Source organism: Trichoplax adhaerens, genomic scaffold (assembly GCF_000150275.1).
Source record: "Trichoplax adhaerens TRIADscaffold_1 genomic scaffold, whole genome shotgun sequence".
Taxonomy (NCBI): domain Eukaryota; kingdom Metazoa; phylum Placozoa; class Uniplacotomia; order Trichoplacea; family Trichoplacidae; genus Trichoplax; species Trichoplax adhaerens.
The window spans coordinates 10,973,725-10,999,700 of record NW_002060943.1 but is presented as its reverse complement, the minus strand read 5'-3'; the positions used below and the strand labels follow the sequence as shown (position 1 = coordinate 10,999,700).

At 33.6% G+C, this 25,976-nt stretch overlaps 1 protein-coding gene across 1 annotated transcript; it reads right to left on the bottom strand.

The window, feature by feature from the left end:
- Positions 1 to 252: 252 nt before the first annotated feature.
- Positions 253 to 21,799, bottom strand: TRIADDRAFT_52608 (uncharacterized protein; the record flags this gene model as incomplete). Its single annotated transcript, XM_002108252.1, has 67 exons — positions 253 to 368; positions 537 to 589; positions 672 to 741; positions 888 to 1,007; positions 1,160 to 1,282; positions 1,417 to 1,568; positions 1,697 to 1,767; positions 1,986 to 2,095; positions 2,349 to 2,504; positions 2,634 to 2,762; positions 2,852 to 2,895; positions 2,972 to 3,017; positions 3,106 to 3,426; positions 3,534 to 3,653; positions 3,785 to 3,898; positions 4,010 to 4,348; positions 4,529 to 4,642; positions 4,781 to 4,894; positions 5,014 to 5,337; positions 5,521 to 5,628; positions 5,793 to 5,900; positions 6,181 to 6,507; positions 6,624 to 6,734; positions 6,853 to 6,960; positions 7,144 to 7,470; positions 7,569 to 7,679; positions 7,791 to 7,898; positions 8,006 to 8,128; positions 8,251 to 8,361; positions 8,468 to 8,791; positions 8,874 to 8,984; positions 9,276 to 9,380; positions 9,655 to 9,990; positions 10,098 to 10,439; positions 10,642 to 10,776; positions 10,924 to 11,061; positions 11,180 to 11,347; positions 11,398 to 11,685; positions 12,005 to 12,133; positions 12,202 to 12,230; positions 12,315 to 12,351; positions 12,461 to 12,781; positions 12,943 to 13,062; positions 13,201 to 13,314; positions 13,454 to 13,789; positions 13,880 to 13,993; positions 14,125 to 14,235; positions 14,723 to 15,043; positions 15,184 to 15,294; positions 15,395 to 15,502; positions 15,659 to 15,991; positions 16,209 to 16,319; positions 16,485 to 16,592; positions 16,755 to 17,084; positions 17,200 to 17,313; positions 17,433 to 17,540; positions 17,694 to 17,813; positions 17,978 to 18,088; positions 18,357 to 18,680; positions 18,849 to 18,959; positions 19,084 to 19,188; positions 19,372 to 19,707; positions 19,886 to 20,224; positions 20,854 to 20,884; positions 21,171 to 21,308; positions 21,464 to 21,598; positions 21,710 to 21,799. 67 exons carry the CDS (start codon positions 21,797 to 21,799, stop codon positions 253 to 255), a joined length of 10,920 nt encoding a protein of 3,639 aa, XP_002108288.1.
- Between the last annotated feature and the right edge of the window lie 4,177 nt (positions 21,800 to 25,976).

Sequence of the window (25,976 nt, the reverse complement as noted above, 5' to 3'; positions counted from 1 at the left end):
AGTCAGCATCTATAATACAGTCATTTCTATCATACTAGGCTCAGTCTACATTAATGGGCTACATTAATAGTTTATAGCTTAAAACTGCTACCTTGAACACTTGTAGACGATATTGATTGGGCATTAGCAAGAGCCATTGTGCTTGTACTATATTTCCAGTTTAAAGATAATAATCAACATTGTTAATCAATCCCTCGGACATTTCAAGAAAATTTCAGTGATCAATATCGAAACTATCTAGATTTATTCGATCTATGAGCATTGCCTTTTCACTGGGACGGATTTGTGCTTAATATAGACGACCAGAATGATCATGGTAATAATGATAGCAGCAACACTACCCAATGCTATACCTATGATAGTGCCAGCTATGGAATGAAATAAACAAACTTAAAATACCTTTTTGGGATGTGTACATAATATTTTCGTCGACTTTATCATAGCTACTACTATTTAGAAACGCATTTACAACCAGGCTGTACGATTAATTCTATAAGGTAATGAGGTCATACAGTACGCAACATGTTATTACTAACTTTGCGTAGAGGAACCTGTTTCGCATCGGTTGCCTCGATATGGATTATTGCAACTGTTGAGAAAATATAATAGATACATAATTTATTTAATCATATCAACGAAAGTTAATAAACTTAAATTCCAGTAATACTTACGAGCATACTGGTTTATTATTAAAAGTTGTGCAAGTTCCACCATTTAAACAGTAATCAGTTGGGCATATGCCTAATAAGCGAATATACCAAGATGGTGAATACGTTAACTCATCTCTATACATTAAATACGATTCTACCGTAGTAACATTAATTGATATTCTATATCAATTTACTACCAATTATTTATGATTAATTAACACCTCAAAATTGTCTTACTTTGACAGAAATTAGATGAATCCAATATGTATCCACTGTTACATGGGCAATTATATGAACCGATGGTATTACGGCAATTGGTATTGGGTGGACAGATGTTACTTAAGCATTCGTTAATGTCTATATTATTATCAAATAGAAATATTTAGCCTAATGCGGTAATAAAAATAGAGTACTTCTAAGGATAGTTTAAAGCTATTTCACTATGGCGATATTTAGGACCGTTTTCCGTAAAACTATTTTCTTCTAATGACAGCTCTTGTTAATATTACCTGAACAAACAGTGCCGTTTTTCTTAAATCCTGGTTTACAATCACATCGAATAGATGATCCAATTGTCATACAATTTTGATTTTGGCTACAGTTATTCAAGGATGTACTGCAAAGGTTATAATCTAGTGAGGATAAGTCGGTAAAAAATTTCGATTATTAAAGTGCCTTAAATTTATTATGGTAAAAATGATTGTATTAAGTATAAATTTTCATCTAATATCTCGGTATCACGTTTACTCATATACCAGTTACTTACTATTAGTAGTGGTGTTGGCTACTTGAATGCTACCGATAGATTTAATAGTGTTTGCAACTTGTTGCACTTGGTTGAGAAGTACGGTGGAAGTCGATCTCAAATAGATAGCACAGTTGACGTTGATACTGCTACTAGCACAGGTACTACAGCGACTGTTAAGTAAAATTATTGAAACTAAGATTAGTACACATCATCGTCAAACGTTAAAACAGACTTTGCACTCATTTCCGGCAGTAAATATTAAGAGAAGCGTACTGTATACTGCCATTTAGAAGCTTACCTAATAGAAACAACTCTGACGTCTACAAAGCTGTTGCTTGATACAGCGTTCGCTGCAAAAGTTTGCCTAACCTAAATGTACCAAAATGTCAGTTTTAACTCAATTAACAGTAGCTACTTATTCTAATTTGGAAGCAATTTAGCAAAACTAATTAATAGATTACCGGGGTATTAAAATTTAACGAAATATTAATTTTAAGTAAACTACCGGTAGCTACATATTTTAATTGAAAACTTCTTGATTATATATCCGGGTCTTAATTAATATATAAATTGTAATCGAATATTACTTGATTGGTCACACTGCTTTCGATATTTCGGAATTCTACGCTGTTAGGGTTAGAATAGGCATTTACATACGGCGTAGACAATGTTAGAGTCACAGAGTAGGATTTAGGAGCTGGTTAAAAGTAGTAGAAACAAAACATTAATACGTACAGTATTTATATAGTATATGTAGTACATAGGTAGCTTCACTTGATAGCACTAAGATGTATGTATTATCATAATAAGATAAGAGTTTTTACCAAACATAAACTTCTGACTGGATACTGTGATAGAATTTGAAGCGGTACACCAGTAAGAACCAAAGGTGTTGAATTGAATCTGAGATATTGTAAGTATTGATGTTACAGTGTATTTGCCGCTAGTACTTGTTGATATTGATATAGTAGGGCCGGTGGTAATCGCTTCAGATTCACGATAGAATGCTATTTTTGGTAATGGATCACCATACGCTGAGCAAGTTAAAGTTAATGGTAGGGTCGTAAAAGCCGCAACCGGATTTTGTTCAAATTGTACTAGTATTGCTATATTTAAATTCGTGAAAAGTGATGAGAAACTCTGAGGTTAGAAATACATTCTTTATTGCTATGTACTAATTGATTAATATTCATAATATATGATAGGATTGATATCTATATCAATGTCTCAGTTACCAGTTATACAGCCGATTCCATTGAAATAGCCCATTTTACATTTGCAATAAAAGGATGTTCCGCTGAAGATGTTGACACAAGTTGTGTTGAAAGCGCTGCACGGCGAACTGTCGCAAGGAAGCTGTAGTGCTATTACAGGAAATTAAAATTATAAGTGACTACATAGCGAAATAATATAATATGAAAACAAATGGAATTATACAGGGAGATTATTGTACCTGGAGGCCGCTGAATACATGGTATTAGTGAAGCTAGTGGAGAACTATTGAAGAACAATTGTATTAATGGCTAAAATTTAACTGTTATTCACTTAATCTAACATCAATTATACGTCTAACCTTGTTGTATTTGACGGCTTAGACATAGTGCTGTTGAATGGCGCATCTAAGGTTTATAATACGATCAAAATAACTTAAATTCGGAACGTAGACTAATTTATCATAACTAGTTAACATATTACAAGTAAAGTTACTTTGACATATGATAGCCGCGTCTTCGGCATGACCACAGTTTGTTATTCCTATTCTACTATGTCGACATCTCGAAATTGAGCTTTCAAATCCGACGCAATGAACATCATCGAAGATAATTGGACCAGTGGCATAACCATATCGTTGAATATTAGGTACCGCTTGAGCACCACGAAAACCTAATTGACGGCATACTACATTGCCGTCGGCCAAGCTCCAACTATCACCACAAATTGTTCCCCACTGACCATGAGAATAAATTTCTATTCTACCTTCTATATAAGATCCTCCATCGACTAAGCGTATTCCTATCTTGTTTGCCTCTATAAATTTTGATTCAAAATTAGTTTAAAGCCATTTATAATCTTTTTAACTGTATTATAGACTCAATATTGCGCGGGAACCATTTGCCTAGATATTAATAACTTACGGTAGCGGCACTGATAACCAGTATAGCCATCAGCACATTTGCAAGAGTAACCATTAATTTCATCTACGCATACCATATTTGGGTTGGAACTGCAAGGATTAGACTGGCATTCATTAATGTCTACGTGAAGATTTGAATTTTTAGAAACGAACAGTTAGTAATTTTACACTGAATGTAAGGTGCGTTTTGATCATTTAAGGGGTATAGATAACTACTCATAGTGTTAATTACTTTTCTCACTTATTACTTACTTTGATTACAGTTAGATCCCGACCATCCAGGGTAGCAGAAGCATTGATATGAACCATTGGTTAAGACACTGCATGAACCATGATTGCATACAGCAGTTGCATAACATGGATGATCTACCGTTATAAAGGAACAACTTTCTTAACAAAGAATGCTTTGCCAGTACCGTGGCTATTTAAAGAATTTTTATCACAAAATACAACGTTGAAATAAAGGACGTAACTTACTTGTGCATTTAATACCAATCGGTCTGTTAGCATTAGGTCCAGTACAAAAGCCTGTTGATTGCTTACTGTAGGTACACTGTCTGATCGAACTTTCAGATCCTTTGCAATATAAATCGTTGACGATAACGGACTTGTCTACTGTATATATACCCGGTGCTAGCCACGGTTGAAATGTTTGATATCCAAGCTGTCTGCAAATTACTTCCTGATTGAAGTCAGAGTAACGAGAGAAACCAGTAAAGCAAATTCTACCCCATTGATTGTTATGGTACACCAATAAATAGCCATTTCCAGGAGCTACATTGTAGTTGAGTTGAATATCACCTTCTTGAGGTGCAGCTGTAGATTGTAATGTAGTTCAGTTATTGTAATTTATTATACATCAGAGCATACAAATAATTCATTTCATAATTTGCCTACCTTACTGCTGGTATTTATAAGAGCAAATAATTAAAATAGCTGCATAGCTAGAATTTCCATAGACTTTAATTACGTCTCAAGTTATACATTGGTACTTACCATATTCACACATTGGACCAAATGAAGTGCCTGGGCATACACAGTTGTAGCCACCAAAGAATGATTGACAAGTGGCATTGCTTGAACATGGATTTTGTAAGCAATTATCAACGACTAATTAATCAATACAAGAATGCTGCATTAAATTTCAAATCGATATTGACTCGAGTTTAATATCTCACTACTTGCATTTCCTGATGAACAGGTTATCATAATGATGTCAATCTACTATATTAAAAAACTTATCCTTACCTTGATCGCAGTTTCTACCAGTATATCCTGGATAGCACGTGCATGTATAGTTGACCGAATTGATAGCTACACAAGATCCACGGAAGCATGGTGAGAATGGAGTACATGGGTCGCCTAAAGGTATTACAGATCAATTTAGCATTTAGCTATCCATATATACTGATACATCAACGTTAAAAATTATTAAGCGAACATATTAAATCTTCAAATATTGACAATGTTATTATGCTTACGTTGACAGCTAACTCCAACGTCCCGACTGTGTGCACAGGTATTATTATTCCAGCCCGTATGAGAACACTGAGATAAAGTACTTTCTTGGCCATTACACTGGACATTGGTGAGCCAGATTTTACCTATTCCTTGTCCGTTTCCTCCACAGCACGTTACTCCAACAGATCTAGCATAGCCCAATTGCCTACAGACAACATTGCCATCAGTAGTGTTAAAGTTTTGATCACATACTGTTCCCCATTCGCCATTATGATATATTTCCAATCGACCACGTAATGCTGTCGGTCCGTTAACTAATGTTATATCTCCTTCTTTTACTGGACCTATGAAATTTCAAATAAGAACACAATCATCCTCTGCTGTTTCTCTAGTATCGCAATACAGAGGCCACTATATAGAGTTTGTTACAGTATATAGTTAGCACCATAACTATAATTAATATAGTTTAGCATACCGTATATTTTTCATATACAGCAAAAATTTATTTGGTTATAAAAATACGCTACCTTTTTCACAGAATCGCCCATAATAACCAGGAGGGCATTGACATGAATATGTGCTATCACCGATACACGTTGCGTTAGCTGGACATGGGTTGGAGAAACAGGCATATCCTACAGGAGGAAGAATCCAAATTTAAATAAACTACAATAATTACATCAAAATGCGACCGATAAATTAATTTAAATGTAGTTATGTAGAAAATATGGTTTGGCATGGTTTAATTTTATCTGGTAGGGCTAATGGATGCTTAAAAGTAATAAAGTTTGTAACCCACTTGATTCGCAGTTAACGCCAGTAAAACCAGAAATGCATGTACACGTATATGAATTGCTATTGCTTGCACATTGACCGAGAATGCAGGGTGACGAAGCACAGAAACTATCTGTTTGTAAATCGGATGGAAAAAATTTTAGAATAAAATTTAAATAATAAGTTGTTCGTCTACAAGCTGGTAATGATTGCTTTAAAATGATACTTAGTAAAACTTAATATAAACTAATTTTTAAAATATTAATATCGTGACACTATATTACCAAGCATTTATGTTAGAAATATATCTAAAGTTAAGTATTGTAAATTAATATCTGTTACGTGTATAAGCATATGCTTGAGACCGCAACATCAGAATACCATTATATCACTAGGTTTCTATCATGTCGTACTTGTGCAGGTGACTGATGCATCTTTAGCATTGGCGCATGTATTATTTCCCCATCCGTTATGCTTGCAGCTAGATATCGTTGATTCCGTACCATCGCATTGCAAATTACTAAGCCATACTGATCCCGTTCCTTGTCCAGATATAGGACAACAACCTGCTGTAAGTGCTGTAAGATAGCCTAACTGATGACAAATAACAGTAGCATCTTTGAAGTCGAAGTTATTATCGCAGATAGTGCCCCAGCTGCCATTGTAATAGACTTCTACGCGGCCTTGATCTGGTTGAGCTGATCCAGCTAATTGTATAACTCCATTTGCAGGAGGCCCAGCTATAGTAGGTTTAAACATTAAATATAGTTTTGTAGTGATTTTCAGTAGTATTGTCAATGACTAATTGGCACAAGGCAATTACAAAATGTCTTGTATTACTAGCATGCTTTATTACCGTTGGCACAATTTGAGCCATAAGAAGTACCAGGACACAAGCATCGGAAGGTATTGCCAATGTTTTGGCAGGTAGCATTAGTAGAACATGGACTCCCTGAACATCCATCAACTTTATAATGGATAATTAATAATTTATAAAATTAGACTTTGACGATATAAACAATACAATCTATTAAGATTCCTTGATCATTCTACGATTGGTAATGGTCTTATTAACATTAACTTACTAAATTCACATCTTTTGCCTCTATAACCTGTAAGACAACTACAATTGTATCCGTTGATCAGCGAATTACATGAACCAGAAACACATGGACTGGAAGCACAATAATCATCTATATAGAGTTTAAAAAATTATTGGTAAGGTATAGCAGTCTTCAGAAAGTAGCATGATCATTTAAATAATTTAGAAGTTGAAAATATAGAATGTACGGTACTGACAAATTTAATTATAAGACTGACTTTGATCTTTCATAGATTGTTTCATAAATACCCTAACCAATTACATCTTACCCTACCTGAACATTGGATTCCAACATCTTTGTTGTGCGTGCAAGCAGTCATGGACGATGTCCAGTTTTCATATGTGCATTGGAGTAAAGATTGCTCTGTACCTGTGCAATTGATATTGGCTAGCAAAATGGGGCCAGTACTCTTGCCAAAAAGTGCACAACAGCGAACACGAACAGCCGTATTATATCCTAATTGGCGACACGCTACCATTGCTTCCATATAACCGAATCCAGCATCACAAACTGAACCCCACATGCCGTTACGATAAACTTCTAGTAACCCCCTATTAGCCATGTTACCGACTAATCTTAAAGATCCATCAGCTGCTGGCCCTGCATATATGCATACATGTATGCGAAAGTAACTTGTCAATTTCGTCGCATTAAGTGATCAATATAAATATTGAAACAACTGCGTTGATTTAACAAACCATATTGACAGACACTGCCGTAATAGCCAATTGTGCATAAGCACTGATGACCATCAATGTTCTGTTGACAGGTTGCGTTGGCGCTACAAGGACTCGAAGCACAGCTATTACCTATGTTAGATAGGTAGCCATAAAGGAATCACTTATTTAATAATCAGATAAAATGTAAAAGCCAAAAGATTTAATTTATCCTTAAATTAATTTGTGATCAGTTGGATTTACTTGCGTTGCAGTATGCTCCTGTCCAACCAGATAAACAGGTACAAGTGAAACCACCAAGTCGAGGAGTGCAAGTTCCATTGGCACAAGGTGACAGGAGGCATCTATTTTCTGAAGAATCCGAAAGTTAAAAAGATTATAGTTAATATACAATCAATTACTATTGAAATATGGAGTATATCAAACTATCCGTACAAAGTATTTCGATTGAGGTTTACCTGTTTCGCAACGCCTACCAGTATAGCCTCCTTGGCATTGGCAAGTAAAATTATTTCCATTATTGGTGTTGATGCAATTACCATTCAGACATGGGTTTGTAGCGCAAGTATTATTTTGTGTTCCTATTATATGAATGTCAGCAAGTACCAAGAGTTAAAAATATTTGATGACAAAATTAATGGTAACAGGAAGCCATTTAAACATCTTTCAAGTATCTAAATATTATGAATTAGCGACAAGTTACCGATTGTGGCGCAGTTAAGGCCGGTCCAACCAGCGTAGCAATTACATGTGTGTCCAGTTGGTGTTGAGATGCAAACTCCATTCCAACAAGGACTTGATAAACAGGCATCATCTAAAATTTTAGTTACAGTTTAGTTAAGTTTGAACTTTAAAAGCAGAAAACCTTGATTTAAAACAATTCAAAGGAGTAGTTTCAATCAAAATTTAATACAACATACTTAGACAAGCAACAGATACTGTGCTAGACGGATTGCAACGGCGTAGTCCTAGACCACTATGTTCACATGCTAGTAAGTTAGGCTCTGCTCCTTTACAGTGGACTGAATCCAACCACATGTAATTATTACCAGCTCCGTGAACTCCACAACATCGACTATACCATGCAAATTTATAACCCAACTGGCGACAGACAACCATAGTGTCATTCTGATCAAAATTTGTACCGCAAACGGTTCCCCATATGCCATTGTTATACATTTCCAGCCTACCAATATTCGGCTGGCTGCCATTGACCAAGTGAACATCTCCATTGCTAGCAGGACCTATATTTTAGTTTATTTATTCAATGCTAACTCAATCTAGCTTAAAATTTTGAAGATTTATTAATTGAAAAATATTAATTACCAAGTTCACAGTTTTTGCCGTAAAATGACGTCGGACATTGGCATATATAGCCAAATCGATTGTTTAGGCAAGTAGCATTAGCAGAACATGGATGTGATAAACAATTGTCACCTATAATATTTCGAAAAAGGTAGGATGATATAAAATACTAAAAATCTGCTGTGGGGTGTGATAAACAATTCCACCTATAATATTTCGAAAAAGGTAGGATTATATAAAATACTAAAAATCTGCTAGAATTATGAAAACATAAAGCCATTACGCTTTTCATACACTAATTGTCAAGAATTAGTAGTTATGGATTTTTTAGTTGATATACGTAGATCTCTTATGTAATATGTTCAAACAGCTACTCGTGCTTTATTTCATGATTTTTTTCTTAGAGAGAATTTACTGACTCACGTAATTCACAGCTATCCCCTGCCCATCCGGGTTGGCAGACACATTTATAAGTATTAAATTGTTCAACACATTGGCCATTGACGCACTTTGCTACTTGACATGCATCTAGAAATCAGGGTTAAATGAGAAGAAAACGTTATTTCTAGCTAAATCTATATTTAATTGCCGTTACAAACTATATTTGGAATGTATTAGTATCCATAAGAATTATTATAATACCAATAATGACGTGCATAATAAGATTACAATTTTTACTATAACTTTTCATACAGGCGCTCTTCAGAAACATACAGAAGATGATTTACTCAATACGACAAATTCCAAATTTTCTTTACGCTACTTGATAGTGGTTCTTGTAAATAAAACTACAATCCTCTACCTTGGCAAGTTACTTCAACATCTTTGTGATGAGTACAGCCGTTAGCTACAAGCCAGCCAGTGTTGCTGCATTGAGATATAGATAATTCGGTGCCAGTGCAGTGTACATTATCCAAAACAATTGGCACATTCTGATACGCAGGCGAGTTTTCACTCGTTCGACTAAAAGTAGAAGCTCGATAAAATCCTAATTGCTTGCATACAACGTGAGCAGAGGTTAATTCGAAACCATCACTACAAACTGTTCCCCAAGTTCCATTGTAGAAAACTTCCACTCGTCCGTGCTTATGATCATTGCTTACATCTACGAGTCGGGTGTCGCCATTCCTATTAGGTCCTATTCATTTATACCAAATTTATCGGTTATGCAGTTGCACTATATAACCATATTTTTCGCGTTTATGTAGGTAAGTTTTTAAGCTGTGGATTTATGTTGAACTATACCTATACATATAACACCCGCATCATTACGATGTGAACAATTGCCAGCTGAACCCCAATTTAAATTGCAAGTAGACAGAGAGCCTTCATTACCATAGCAGTTGACTTTACTTAACCAAATTTGACCTGTACCAAATCCAAACTGTCCACAACAGCCTTTACCTATAGCATTAGTAAAGCCTAATTGACGACAAACGACCATAGCATCTGTTAAATCCCAACCATCATCGCATATTGTTCCCCAACGACCATTACGAAATACTTCAACGCGTCCTTCAAATCGATTATATCCTCTCGCTAATCGGATTTTAGGCTCATTGACCACTGGAGTGGAAGGAACGGTCACTAAATTTTAAGCCGAAGCAATTTTTTAATTTCAGTATTAATTTATAATTATTATAACATGTATTACTATAGCTTAATATGCTAATAAAGCAACTTTGAAAAATTTAAACTATTGCATGGGATTAAGCATATTAGCTTAAAATATAAATACGAAAGTGTTCAATTAATTGCTGTAGTTATGTATCGGGAAAAATTAGCTTACTTTGAACATTGCAAGTTTTGCCAGTAAAGCCAGACTTGCAGCTGCACCTATAAGAAGTACCAAAGCTAATTGAGTAGCAATAGCCATTATTGCAAGGACTACTCATGCATGGATCCCGACAATAAGTCACTTTATCTAAAAAGATTTAAATCAACGTTAATTAATGACTCAACTGTAAGGTAATTTACTATTTCTAAATTAATTAACGTAGATTGTTACACGATTTTTTGTGCAATCAATCGATATATTTATAAATATGACCGCTACAAATAAGCATCTCACCTCTATAGCATGATGGATTTGTTTGGCCAATATCACATTTGCAAATACTTGTTAAACTCGTACCGTTGTATACATTAGTGCACTTTCCAATTGAACATAACTTCGTGTTATCACATGGATATCGGTTGGTAACGTTAGCTTTAATTTAAAATGAAAGATACGCTTATTACATTTCATTAATAACTAATGCAATATGATATAGTGGCCTACATAGGATTTAAATGAATTCGTATATAAAAGTTATGGCGCATTTTACCTTTTTGACAATTAGTTCCAGTGAAACCGGAGTAACATAAACATTTGTAGCTTTGTTCATCAGCACTGCTCCTACAGTAGCCATTGTTTCCACATGGACTACTATCACAAACACCTGATATTGTTATAATTAATTGATGAATTGTCTTAGAATCGTCGATTAGTGGATCTACATTAATAAATTATTAAAGTAGAAATTGAGGTATGACTACAGGTTACCTATAACTATTGCTTTGCTGGTTATATTTTGAGATGAAGAAGTAACACGACATGTATATCGTCCATAATGCACAGAAATAACTGAGGTTAGGTTTACCGTAGAAATAAAGTAGATTTTATCAAATGAAAATGCAGAGGTTGTCACGATTCCATCGGAAGTAACAGGCTTATTCCCTTTGTATACGTGAATCTTAGGTTTCGGATGACCGCCTACAATGCATACTAAAGCCATAGCTGGACTAGTTAAGCTACCAATTTTCTTAAATGATATTAATGAATACGGGATTTCTAGATTAATTGTAGATAGATTTAGTAAAAGTCTCGCATTAATTTCAAAAATTTAATTATTTCTATCATCCTAGGTAGTAGCAAATAATGAATTATATTGGTTTAAGGTTTACACTTCTACGATCCACGAATGTAATAATTGAGTAGAATTCAAGTATTTATGTTACGGACTACAAAAATATTAGTCTTTCGCTCTTTAATAATTGAAAGATTTGTATATAGTAGACTTGTCGATCAAAAGGGAACAGCTGCAAGATATTGTGCATTGTAATATAGAATTATAAACTATTATGTGAAATTATTCAACTTTATAGCTTACTTGAGATGCATGAGGAACCATTGAAAAAACCCATCTGACAGCGACATGTATAAGAATTTGTATTGTTGATATTGACGCAAGTTGCATTATAACGATCGCATGGTCTATCGTCGCAAGGTAACCTCAAGCCTTTAGATTAATAATTATGTTGGAATCAGTTTAATATAAATCTCAAGAATTAAAATAATACTAATTACCTTGAGGTCTTGTGATACACGTTTCGGGACTATATAAAATGATACAACATGATTAGTATATGCATATGTTTTGTTGTATTCGACTTGGCTTTACTTTATAAAATTAAGCTTACTGAGGCTGAGGTGGAGTCATAGCATTCATTGGTTTATCTGAATGAAATAACAAGATAATTGTAGGTGCTTTACTTCATATTATACGTCTATTACACAACCTATATCTTATTTAAGTACATTAAGAATGTTATTTGTTATAATTTACCAATGCATACAACAGCCGCATCCTCCGAATGACCACAATTACTTATCCCCCATGATCGATGCGGACATTTGGTAATTGTAGTTTCATTGCCACTACATTGGATATCATCAAAGCCGATTATGCCAGAACCGTAGCCATATCGTGCAGTTGATGGTACAGAAGCAGCTCCAGAAAATCCTAGCTGTCGGCAGATCACATTAGCGTTATTAATGCTCCACTTGTCGTTGCAAATAGTTCCCCATTGACTATTGTAATAAACTTCCACTCTGCCTTCAAAATTGTGGTTACCACCGACTAATCGAACTCCAATAGCAACGCTATCTATAAGTTTAAATGATATATTAATATTTTCAGTTAAATCTTTAGCAATTCACAAAGTAAAGGAGCTTAATCTGAGTGATCGTATACTAGCTTAAAATAGATAATACTCCGATAGAACATGTATTATGCTAGAATTTATCAATGCTCATTGGTTTGCTTACCAAACATGCATTTATAGCCGGAGCGGCCGCTAACACAGCTACAGCCATAATTATTGATTAGATCTGAACAAATCATAGAAGTACTATTTCCACATGGATTGGAGGCACATTCGTTAATGTCTAGTTTAAAACATTACCGCGTAAAAATAAATGTGATATTAGGCTATTGATACAATACTATCTAACTTTTAGAATTATAAAAATTTAGTCATTGCCACTGATATCTAATAATTTATTATAAGTTTTTTTCTAACTTACTGGTTAAGCAATGCTGTCCTGTCCAACCTGGTTCACAGACACATGAATATGTATTACTGCTTAAAATAATACAGTATCCATGATTGCAATGATTATTCTGAGAGCATTGATGATCTGTTATTGATTAGCAAAAGTTAAATATTTTAAGTAGATGGATGCAATCTAGCTCAAACGATTTGCATACTGTGCAATCTCTTCATATATCTCCTGAGATTGCTAGTCTATTGGTATGAGTACTAAACATAAAAATAACCTGAGCATTTAACGCCAATGGGCCTATTGCGATTCCTTGTACAATAACCAACATTGCTTTTGCTATGTTCACATTGGGATATTTTCGATTCTATGCCTTTGCAGTATAGATCGTTCATAATTATTGGTCTTTCTGAGGTGAAGGAAGCTGGTGCTAGCCAGTTTTCGAATGATGTATAACCAAGCTGACGACAAATAATTTCATTATTGAACTGGCTGTATCTAGTGTAACCATCAAAACAGATTCTGCCCCAGGTTTGATTAAGATAAACTAACAAGTAGCCTTGTCCAGGTGCATGGGTATAATCTAGCGTGATGTCATAATCTTTGGGCTGATCTGTAACATGGAAGTTATATCGTTAGGGCCAAGTTTTAGATATAAGGGTTCTATGTATACTATTGTAACTGGTTCAAATGAGTAACATACCAAATTGACATTGTTCCCCGAAAGAAGCTCCAGGGCACAGACAGCGATAACCATCATTAAAATTGGAACATGTTGCATTATTTGGACAAGGATTAGCGTCACAATGGTTGATTCCTTTTATTAGTATCAGTAATACAATTATTAAATTACTTAATTTTGATAAAATAATAAACAAATGCTGGAATTTCTATTAAATTTAGATTTCTGATGGAAGATTTATCAATGATTTAAGTGTTAACTATTACTTGTGTTACAGTTAATCCCAGTGAACCCCGGATAGCAAGTGCAAGTATAAGAATTTCCATTAACAACACAGGAACCGTATAGACAAGGCGATGAAGGAAAACAAGGATTTCCTTTTGAAGAAGTAAATCAGCAATTGCATATTTCTATATTAATACTTTGACATTGTGCTATTAACAATCGATAAGTTAATCATTACGTAAGTCATTCATTAGCATTGATATTGTATCATTAGTTTATTTTAAGCTAACGAATTAGCTATTACGTGACTAAAGAAGTTTTCACTTTGTTTCCTACTTTGATATCAATTTTATACAGCACAATTAAGCCAGTGTGCTATATTTTGTATTGAGTGACATAGGAATATCAAATCAGCCAAGAATGATCATATTTAATTACTATGATTGATTAAATAATATTACCATACTACTGTAAAACTTTCTATTAACTACGGACTGTGCTACTACTTGTCTAGAGAAGTCATTTTACCAAATTTTTGCTACTTACAGTTTATTTTACAGTAAAAAGTATTTTAAGCAACGTGCCAAAATTATTGTCCGAAAGACAAGAAATCTTAAATAAACATTCAATTTCACTTACTTTGACAAATTAAACCCACATCTCGGCGGTGATCGCATTGCTTATTTCCCCATGCACCCAGTTTGCAAGAAGCTAAAGTACTTTCATTGCCATTACATTTAACTTCATCTAGCCACACTGGGCCTTGGCCAGCTCCATATGCACCGCAGCAACGCACTTGCCCAGCGCGAGCATATCCCATTTCACGACAAGCAACATCACCTTCAACTCGGCTAAAGTTCCGATCATAAACTGTACCCCAACTGTTATTATAATATATTTCAAGACGGCCAGATAACACGGTGCCTCCAACTAATCGGATAGCTCTATTTTTTAAAGGACCTATTAAGTAAAATTATACAGTATATTAGTGCATATATATTGATAGGACTTTGCTGATTTTTTGTATTATTTAGTAAAGTTTTATTTCATAGAAGCTTGCATAAAACTTAAAAATTTTGCAGAATCATAATGATACTAACGAAATTGACAGAAAGATCCATATGAATTTTGTGGACATAAACAGTTATAGCCATTGGAATTAACAGTACAGGTTCCATTGGAAGGACAAGGATTAGAAAGACATGTATCTCCTAATTGGTAAAAAAGTTAAATTTTAAAATAAATTTTAAATCTATAGGCATTTATTACAGGCTTTATTATTATCATTCTGTTAGTAGTCGTTATACTTACTCAGTTCACATCTACTGCCCGTAAATCCAAAATTACAGTTACATGAATAACTTGTTGCGTTACTGGTACACAATCCGAAATCACAAGGATTCGAATCGCATATTGTCTCTAAACAAGCGTGAGAAATATTTCGATGATTCACTTATTAATGAAAATTAAATAAAAAATATATATTTGCACATTTGTAAACTATTAAATAGTAACTAGCCTGAAGATAAATATTTTAAATACTATCTACTTAAAAAAATTTATAATGAGACTTACTTGAGCATGAAACGCCTGCATCTTGCGTGTGCTGACAAGAACTTGAGCCCCATTGGCTACGTTGTTGACAGCTCGTTATGGATGATTCATTGCCGTAACATCGTAAATATGACAACCAAATTTTGCCATGACCTTGTCCATAAGTATTAGCCTTGGTAGTAAATGATACAGCAGTTGAAAATCCTAGCTGTCGACATACAACATAGGCATCACTATATGTGAAGTTATTTCCACAAATTGAACCCCATTTGCCGCTATGATAAATTTCTACTCTTCCTCTTGTAGCAGACGTAGTCCCCGCTAACTGTACCATTCCTTCTTGTGGTGGGTTATCTGTAAGTATAGATCAATTATGTGCACATTTATGATTCCTAATCAATATAAAACTTACGGAGATTTGCTAATTATACGCGATAAATATATCCAAAATTATTAAAGTACGATTTTTAAAAAATTGTGCTCGAGTTATTATATAAGTAACATCTATAACCTATAATGAAATCATGCTTTCAATTAATAAGATGCGTATTGCGAGTTCTATCTAACGTACCTTGCTGGCAAAGATTTCCATACTTATTAGATTGACAAAGACAAGTGTGGCTATTTTGAATGTTTTGGCATGTTGAATTTGCTACACATGGCTGAGTTGTGCAGCTATCAACTGAAAATATGGTTACCAATCAACATAGTTATTTATAATGCATAGTTCCAAATTTCTAAAGGGTATTATTCATTTCGTATCTTCAATTGAACTTATATAATTGTAAATGATACGAAAGAATTGAATTCTAACACTATATCCAACTCTTTAGCTTGATCAACTTACTGAATTGACAAAGATCTCCTCTGAAGCCTACATTGCAAGTGCAGTTAAACCCATCACCTAATTTACTACATTTTCCGTTCATACAGGGCGAAGATCCACAGGGATCGTCTTATAAACGAAAACAGAATAATGTCAGTACGAAGACGGTAAAGCTAAGGAAAGTTGACCATTATGTTAAGTTGATTTCTAAGTGCCATTTATTATCTTAATTTATAACTGATTGAAGGCTTTACGAAGTAAATTATCTTAAATAGGTAAATAAAAACATACTTGAACACTGAATACCAACATCTTTCGTATGATCACACATAGCGGAGCTACCCAGAAGCATTTGATGATCGCAATCCGACAATTGTGTTTCATTTCCTTTGCAAGCAAAATCGGTAAAGAAGACTGGTCCGTTTCCTTGGCCGTATCCAGCACAACACCTAAAGCCAGCCGCTGTCACATAGCCTAGTTGACGACAAGCAACAACTGCATCCATCATATCAAAATTTTGATCACATATAGTTCCCCAGGTTGAGTTGAAAAATATGTTGATCAAGCCACTGCTAGGGTTGTTGCTAGCGGATATCATAATCGTGTAATCATCTGCTGGACCTAATTAAAATGATACAATAAAAATTAGAGAAAACTTATTAGGTCTATAGCAAATCCGTCGTTAGATGATGTCTTCGTACAACACAAGATATCCTAGTTAAGTACGATTTGATACCCATTTCACAATTTTTTCCGTAAAAGTCCATTGGGCAATTGCAGGTATAACCACCATTTAGTTTGTTAGTACATGTTGCATTGCTAGCACAGGGAGATGAGGAGCAGCTAATACCTATTAAGTATTACGGTACAATAATAAGCTTAATCGATGTCATGACATAACTTTTCGCATTAACAATTCATATATCTCGTATGCTTTGAAATTTTCCTTACAAATATAATACGACTTACTCATATCACAAATTTTGCCTCCCCATCCTATGGGACAGGTGCAATTATATCCAGGGTAGGCATTAATGCATGTGCCGCGACTGCATGGTGAAGAACCACATGAGTTTTCTGACAGTTTATTGGTTTAATATCAGAACAATAGTTTTAATACATCCCAATTTGATATAAACGTTAAAAAATTTTCAGTCAGCAAGTGAAATAATTTACGTAAAATGAAAGTAATATCTATAATGTAAAGTATATTTAAATACATTAGTCTACCTGATTCACAGTTTACTCCAGTATAGCCACTTGAACAGTTACAAGAATATTGTAAATTGTTAATTTCAAGACAGTTACCATTAACGCAACGATTTGGGATACATGAAGAATTTTTCATTGCTAAAGGGAATAATTTCAAACATAGCAATTAATAGATCATTAGCGACAAAGATCGATTCGCTAATACGTAAGATCTAGGGTTTAGAATTAACTTATACGTGAAAACTTTCGATATGAACTATAGCTAATTATTCTTGTAAATATTGGCTAAAATGATTATTTACCAACTACATCGCAATTAGAGCCGTTCCAGCCTTGATAACAACTGCATGAGTAGCCATTTCCAATTAGGGTGCAAATACCATTTTGGCATAAATTAGCCTGACAAGGGTTACCTAACGCAGAAGGAATAAATTTTACATTATTACAAATAAATTTTTATAATGGTGTAATTTCAGTATTTTTACCGCCTTGTAATAAATAGTTCGATATTTGAAAATTAACGGAAAAGATAGTAACTATTTAAACTTTATCATTAAGGTGCTGCTTTGTATTACACATAAGGCACTCAAATTTAGAAATAATTATACAGCATATTAAATACATATTAACTTAAAATATAAGAGCATGTGTAGATAATCGCAAAAAATTTGTATGACTTACTTGTACAGGAAACAGAAACCGTATTTCTTGCACTGCAACGTCTTAGACCCCACCCACTATGTGGACAGTTTGTTAAGCTAGTTTCATTACCATAACAGTGAACTGAATCCAGCCACATATAGCTATTGCCAATTCCGTTATTTCCACAGCATTGGAAATTTTGAGAATACTTGTATCCTAATTGACGGCAAGCGACGGTAGCACTTTTCATATCAAAGTTCTGACCGCATATCGTTCCCCAAATACCATTATGGAAAATTTCTAATCGTCCAGAGTTTCTAAGGGTACTATTAACTAAGTGGATATCTCCCTCAGCTGCAGGTCCTATATATAATATCGTAATGGAAAACTTTCAAAAACACTATCTACATAATTTATTTAATATGCCGAAATACAATTAAGACGATTTAATACTGAATATATTTGTATATATGATTCGTCCTTTAATATACGGGCAGCCAAATCACAGGATTATAACACATAATAATTTACCAAGTTCACATGATCGTCCATAGTATCCTTCCGGACATTTGCAAGAGAAACCAGTCTGTACATTTTGACATGTAGCGTTAGATGGACAAGGGTGGGTTGCACAGCTGTCCTCTAAATTTTGGCATAAAGTATAAATTATACATTGCATACGTATTTACGACAGATAACTTACGGTAGCCGGTTGAAATATCTGTCGTATACAATATACATAAATGTTAATGGCAGGCTAACTTACTGAACTGACATAATTTTCCACCGTAGCCAGGGGAACATGCACAAAAACTTTTACCAGATCCTTGAATACATGTACCATTGACACATGGTGTAACTTCGCAAGCATCTGTCGAATTAATCATAAGCCAACATAAATAAAGATTACTTCCCACTAAATTCAGCAGAAATATGTTGATTTTGTGATAAGCTGACTAACATCCTGTCTTCAGCATGGCAATTATTATACTTTAATAGAAATAATAAGTTCTATATCTTCAGATTTGAACATATCTTTTCTTAACTAGATTACCTTGACAGGTAACGCTGACATCTTGACTGTGCTTGCAATTATTACTACTCCAACCACCATGTGCACATTTAATTAATGAACTTTCAGAACCTGAACAGTGAACATTATCCAAATGAATTGGTACGTTTTGATACTTGGCAGAGTTAGGACTAATAGTTGAGAAGCTGGAAGCTTTTGCAAATCCGAGCTGACGACAAACAACATTCGCTGATAGTAAGTCGAAAGGGTCACCGCAAATGGTTCCCCATGTGCCATTATAGAATGTTTCAACTCTTCCGCTTTTATGATTCTTGTTTTGGCTATCAACTAATCTTAAATCTCCATTTATATTCTGACCTGCAATATCAGATATTAATATATCATTTTTAACAATTTGTCCTTTTCATTCAATATGAATTAAAAGCTGATAAATATAGAAAGGCAAATTTAGCGAAACAGAAATGTCTTGAAGGTAATACAGTGCAAAATAGTAATTGTATATGCCTCGTTATTAGTTATGCTCGTATTTTAATACCTGTGCACATGACTCCTGCGTCATTAGCATGGCTGCATTGATTAGAGCCATAAGTACCAAGACAGCAGTTTCCTAATGAATTCTCGTAACCAGTACAGTTTACATTGCTTAACCAGACAGTGCCTGTACCTCGACCAAAATTACCACAGCATGCTTTACCAACAGCTGTTTGAAATCCAAGTTGCCGGCAAACTACCTTGGCATCCTGGAGATCCCAACCGTTATCGCATATTGTACCCCACTTATTATTGTGCAATACTTCGACGCGACCCTCAAATCGGTTACGTCCACCAACTAATCTCACTTGAGGTGAATTAATTGGTTTACTAAGTGGGGGCACTGCATAAGAAAATTTAAGCACAACGGGATTAGCCTAGGAACTCCATATCCTCCTCTACGTAAAATATATCTCATGAAGAACTGAATACGAATTTATGGATATGAATGTCTACAGAAAGCTGTCACGGGTACCCAATAGAATATTAAAACTATCGCTATATAAGAGCCAACGCTAAGAAAAAGTACCATACCATAAATAAAATAATAATAATTTAACACAAGTTGTCGTTGCAACTACGGTACAGTACGTGTGTTGATCAGTTTGTTTACACCCTCACATTTTGATTTAATAGGTTTTGTATTTCAGAAGTCTAGCTGTACGAAATATACAGGATGTTTGCCTCGATTCAGCTAGTGATTAGTAAGGTACATTAATGATGCTTTATATTAACGCCATCAAGTGAGTTTGGCGCATTTCAAGAGTAACGAAATCTGAATTATGATATCCCGCAAGTATAATGCGCATGAGTACATAATAATTCCATCGCATACAATCGGATATCCTTTGGCATATGTAGTTATAGTAATGTAAGGAAGTTAATGGCATGCATAATTTATTTTGCGTAATGTATTTAATGGATTCATTTATATTAACATTCTTTTATCTTATCTAAAACCGATAGCCTTACCTTGTGCTATAATTATTAGGCTTATGAGTCGCTAACACGTGAATTATTCGTAAAGAATTTCCTCTATATTAAAGATAGCATTCTACTACTTCCACTACTCTAGATAATTTTAAACTACGAATAGTCATAATGATGGATTACGTAAATTAAATAATTATGTAAACCTATTGGGCTATTTGTTATAGACAGTATCTGACGTAGCATTTAAAATTGAACAAAATCGATGTTGGAATATTAGATCTCATTTAAAAGCAGTTAATTGTGATCACTTGCAGTAATTAATAGTAATCAATTACAGCTTTACTTAAATGACTTACTTTGACTTTGACAAATAGCACCAGTATAGCCTTCTTTACATAAACACTTGTAAGTGTTACCTTGATTCTGATTAACGCATAGCCCATTTTTGCTACATGGAGAGCTTGCACACGCGCTAGGACAATAACTTTTCTCTTCTAATACAGTACGAAAATAAGACGATAAATTGATGGATTGTATATAACATGACTACGCGTATATCATTCAATTGCGCGCAAGGTAGGTAGTAATACTTCATTTTTAAAATTGTTACGTCTTATTGGAACAGTTTAATATCTGTCTCAGAACTAACCAAAATAGCACTTATTTCCAAAATAGCCTTTTTTACAAAGGCAAATATATCCTGATTGGGATCCATTGTACGTGTTATAGCAGGTACCAAATTTGCAAGGGTTCTGATCACAAGGATATCTTTGAGTCTGTAAGGCTGAAATTTGATAGAAAACAAGTTACAATTATAGCAATTTCTAAGAAAGTAATTGAAGGAGAGTTAGCATAATGAACATGATGTTAAACTTTGTAGCTCTATTTTGGCAACCTGTTTGGCATTGATGCCCTGTATAGCCAGCATAGCATGAACATCTAAAGTGATTTCCAAATGGAATGATTGTACAAAATCCTCTACCATTACAGCGATCAATATTGCAGGCTATATCATATTGATTGATTTTAACAATATGGAATCAGTTAGTTGATCAGCTAATTTACCATTTTATTTGTCGATAGGTATAACTTTATCATTGTAATGAACCGGTTATATTTGCATTAGACTCTTTATTAATTGATATACGCATAATCAATGAAAATTCTTTTGATAACACTGACCTAGTGGAGTACTAATCGCTGTAGCCTATAGAATCGACCATGGTCATGGAAAGATAAAAATTGCAACATTTTTAAGTTCAGGTTACAGCTAGGTAATTGAAAATTAATTTTTTACCACTTGCATCATCAGGTCCACTTATAAGAATTAAAAAGGATCATAACAATGACTTAGAAGCCATCGCAAATATCAAAAGTGTTTTAAGAAATTGATAGGAAACAATAAAAAAATTTCTTGAGGGTAACATTAAGATAATAAAATTTGAAGTAGATATCAAATTTGATTTGATGAATTAAACTAATCATCAAAGCAATACATTAATCCATAATCCTTTCCAGATGATACAACGCAAATCAACTTTAGTACATTATCTTTTCAAACATCATCTGATGATATATTTAAAATTCATTGTATGATGCAGTAAAAAAAGTTATGCCTACAGTACCATAGAGGAGAATCAACTATTAATTCTAAAGTACAAGGCTTACGTAGAGAAAATAAAATGTTCAAAATTACGTAGTAGTAAGTTACGTGATATTACTAAATAAGCGCAATCACAACAAGGCAACAGACTAAAATTTTCTCGATTTAAATTTAAATTTAAATTACTACAATATTAAGTTAATAAACTGAAAATAAACTAATGAATCTCACGTCGCACGATAACAGTTACTGGAAGACAGTTGAAGTTGAAAAGGAGAAAAATTTTTCTAAACTTACAAGCGAAACGTAAAGGATGCTTAACAGAAGCATTACGACCCTCATCTTGATCCGCATCGGTAAATTAACTATTTGGATTTAGCCTGATATCTCTTCAGTACCTAATTTTAGTATAACTTAATGAGGGCGAACTGATATCTAGTTATATTATACAATCTATTATAAATTATAATTAATGATAAGCTACGCAGCTATTATTAATCGATATGTAAACATGCTTCATACAAGGTAAGACATATGTATGTTGTACCTATCTACAGTGTTACACTATCAATAATTCCATTGATACAGCAACTATCTAGTAATAATAAGTAGGATAGTTGCGGCAATAATTAAAATATCCTCAGCCCACTTTTATTTAAAATCTATATTTTCCTAGTTTAGCTTGGTCAATTTAGAATGCGTTATTACGAAAGGGCTTACTAGTTTTCACAGTATCTATCTACACCCTAACTTTTCATGATACGTTGCGATCACTAGACGCTCTCAAATATCAGCTGCAATATAGAAAGCAATGCTTCTCATATTTGATTTGATAAGTAATTAGGCAGAAAATTTAGCTAATACATCGCAACCTAATTAGCGACCTTTACCCCCAGGGCAGGGCGTGCATTTACTTTCTTTATTGTTGGATAATTAAGAATATGCTATCATTGATACTTTAGAATAATTGTTGATCCCACGTGTTGCTTACCAACAACAATGATGATAATGTCGAGAAATTTTTTGCGAAGACACTAGTGACAAGCTACATATTTAATTGTACTTTTGTGTTGAAGGCTAGTCGATAAAGAAGATTGAGAAATAGGGATTTTAATTATAGCTTAATCATCATTGTAATTTTAATTCATCGTTAAGAACGTCAAGATTGTAGGGTTTTTCCTTTTTATTGTTATAAATTCTATATTTTGTTTTGGTAAATAAATTGTTATTTTTACTCCTCCTTCTATACTTTACGGCAATAAAATAATTCTAGCTGAGATGTTTCTTTTTGATCAATTTCAATTAAACGCATATTTACGAATTTTTACAAGTGTTTTATAAAAAAGTTATTAGGCATGCTTACTCTTTGAACGTCATTTAAGTTTAAATATCGGTATTAATATTAAAGTTTGATGCTAATGACAATATATTTTAACTATAATAAAAAATAATTGATGTAATTCAATGCATACTACAGCATATTTATAATACATAGTTAATATAATTAATTTGAATTTAGTTTTTACTCGTATTCATTACACCGTCAACACATCGATATTCCTCAGATTAGGTATACCAGACTGTTTGTTCAATCAAACTTATTAATAATAATAAATACTGTAGAATATACAGCATCTTAACAGATTCACATAAATTGTTATAGATAACCGGTAAGGCTATCGAACTAAACGGTACCGAAGTAAATGATGACAGCAGAAACTTTCTCCATAACTTTGAATCTTGCTTAAACAATCTCAACCTTAATATTATTATTATTTAATAACATGAAACGGTAATATTACGCATCAATAATAGCTTACAAAGTAATCGAGAGCAAACATATTGAATGTACTCTTTATTCAATTATTCCAATTAGATCTGCAAAATCAACCAGTATGAAAATTATTCTTCGTATCGTTAGCGATTGACTTCCATCTTTACGTTGCGTCTTTCATTTGAAGAAAAAGTTATTTTAAGTATTCAGTCCTTTTATTGCTTAAATGACTGGATTATATCATAGCAATAGTCATCTACAACTAATTTACTCTTTTATTTTAATTCAACGTTATAATTTTCCCTATCGGGTGTCGTAGCAAGCGTCTATTAATTTTATCATTTATCATTTTACAGATTGAAGCTATCAGCCATTAATGATTTCTGAACTTAAGCGAAGATTTCAGCCACTTAGACATGAAACCTTAAAACATAATTTCAATATGTACCGGGTACCATTATATCAATAACAATAAGTACTAAAGGCACTTGATGAGTAATCTATTTTACTAATGCTAGTCATCTTGGCTACAATATGAATATTTCATAAGAGTTATCGATCTCATAATTAAAATAAGAATTGATGTTTACTTTATGATACGCATGCATTATATTATAGACTTTTAATTACAATCGTGACCGAAATAAACAGCAATTATTTAGAATAGCAACTAATATCAAGGATAAAAAGGTATCACGATATAGATTTACGAGAAAATTTGTGAATAAGAGCATTATGTTGCATGATAATTGTAAAAGTTATGTTTACATGGTGGTGTTTCCGCGTAATAATATATAAATTTTATTGACCAAGGACGTAACGATCATAATATAATTGTATGAGCGGGCAACCTAATATTAACATGGAAGTGTTGCTTCGTTTTCATCTGACGTCGTAATTGATCTTTGCCCTATGCCCTTTGCTCATATTGTGCTTTTAAATTACGTACTTTCGTCACGTAGTCTAATAGTAATGATAGTAGAAAATAGTTGGTCTTACCCTCAATGTTATACTGTACAATACTTAACAGCGTACTATCATAAAACTATTAAGGATGTACAGACAGGGTTTGTCTAGAATGTTACTCCAATGGACAATATTGATCGGGTTGTCAGACATTATTTAATTTGTTAATAATGTCTACATATGTATTGCATTGTCATACCCTAGTTGAAAGACACGTTTATTCAACTCCTTGATAGCATCTCATGCATCGATGCAATCATGATTTGACATCTTTTGATGTTAATAAATAGCACACGACATGTTCGAATCGTTTGTTAAGAGATGCAATCCTCTACAATTAATGCAATAGCTCCAAAATTTCAATCCTCTAAAACAATTTTATTATACAATTCGTAATGCAAAGCAATGTTTTATTCCATGGCATAAGGTACCGGTATATAACTTTGATAGAACACAATATTGTATGGTGTGAAAAATACTTCCTTCTTCCGTAGCAAGAACAGAAATGCAGATGTAACAACGCGTAAAAACTTCTTACAGTTTTTCCAGCTATCATGAAAACTTATAAATGTCTTCATATTAATAATTCTGTATTTAAGCATCATTACTGCATTTTGATTTAGGGCAGTTCTGATGGGTTTTTAAAAACGACATCGTCATTAAGAATTTGTGGTAGTTTTCTACTATGCTGCGGCATGTAGAGTTCATTCTATAATAAACTATACCTTATAATATAATGATATAAAATTCAGCAAACTTAGGACTTTTGATATAGCAATTTGATGCGTAAGAATCAACCGCAATATGATACGAAATTAC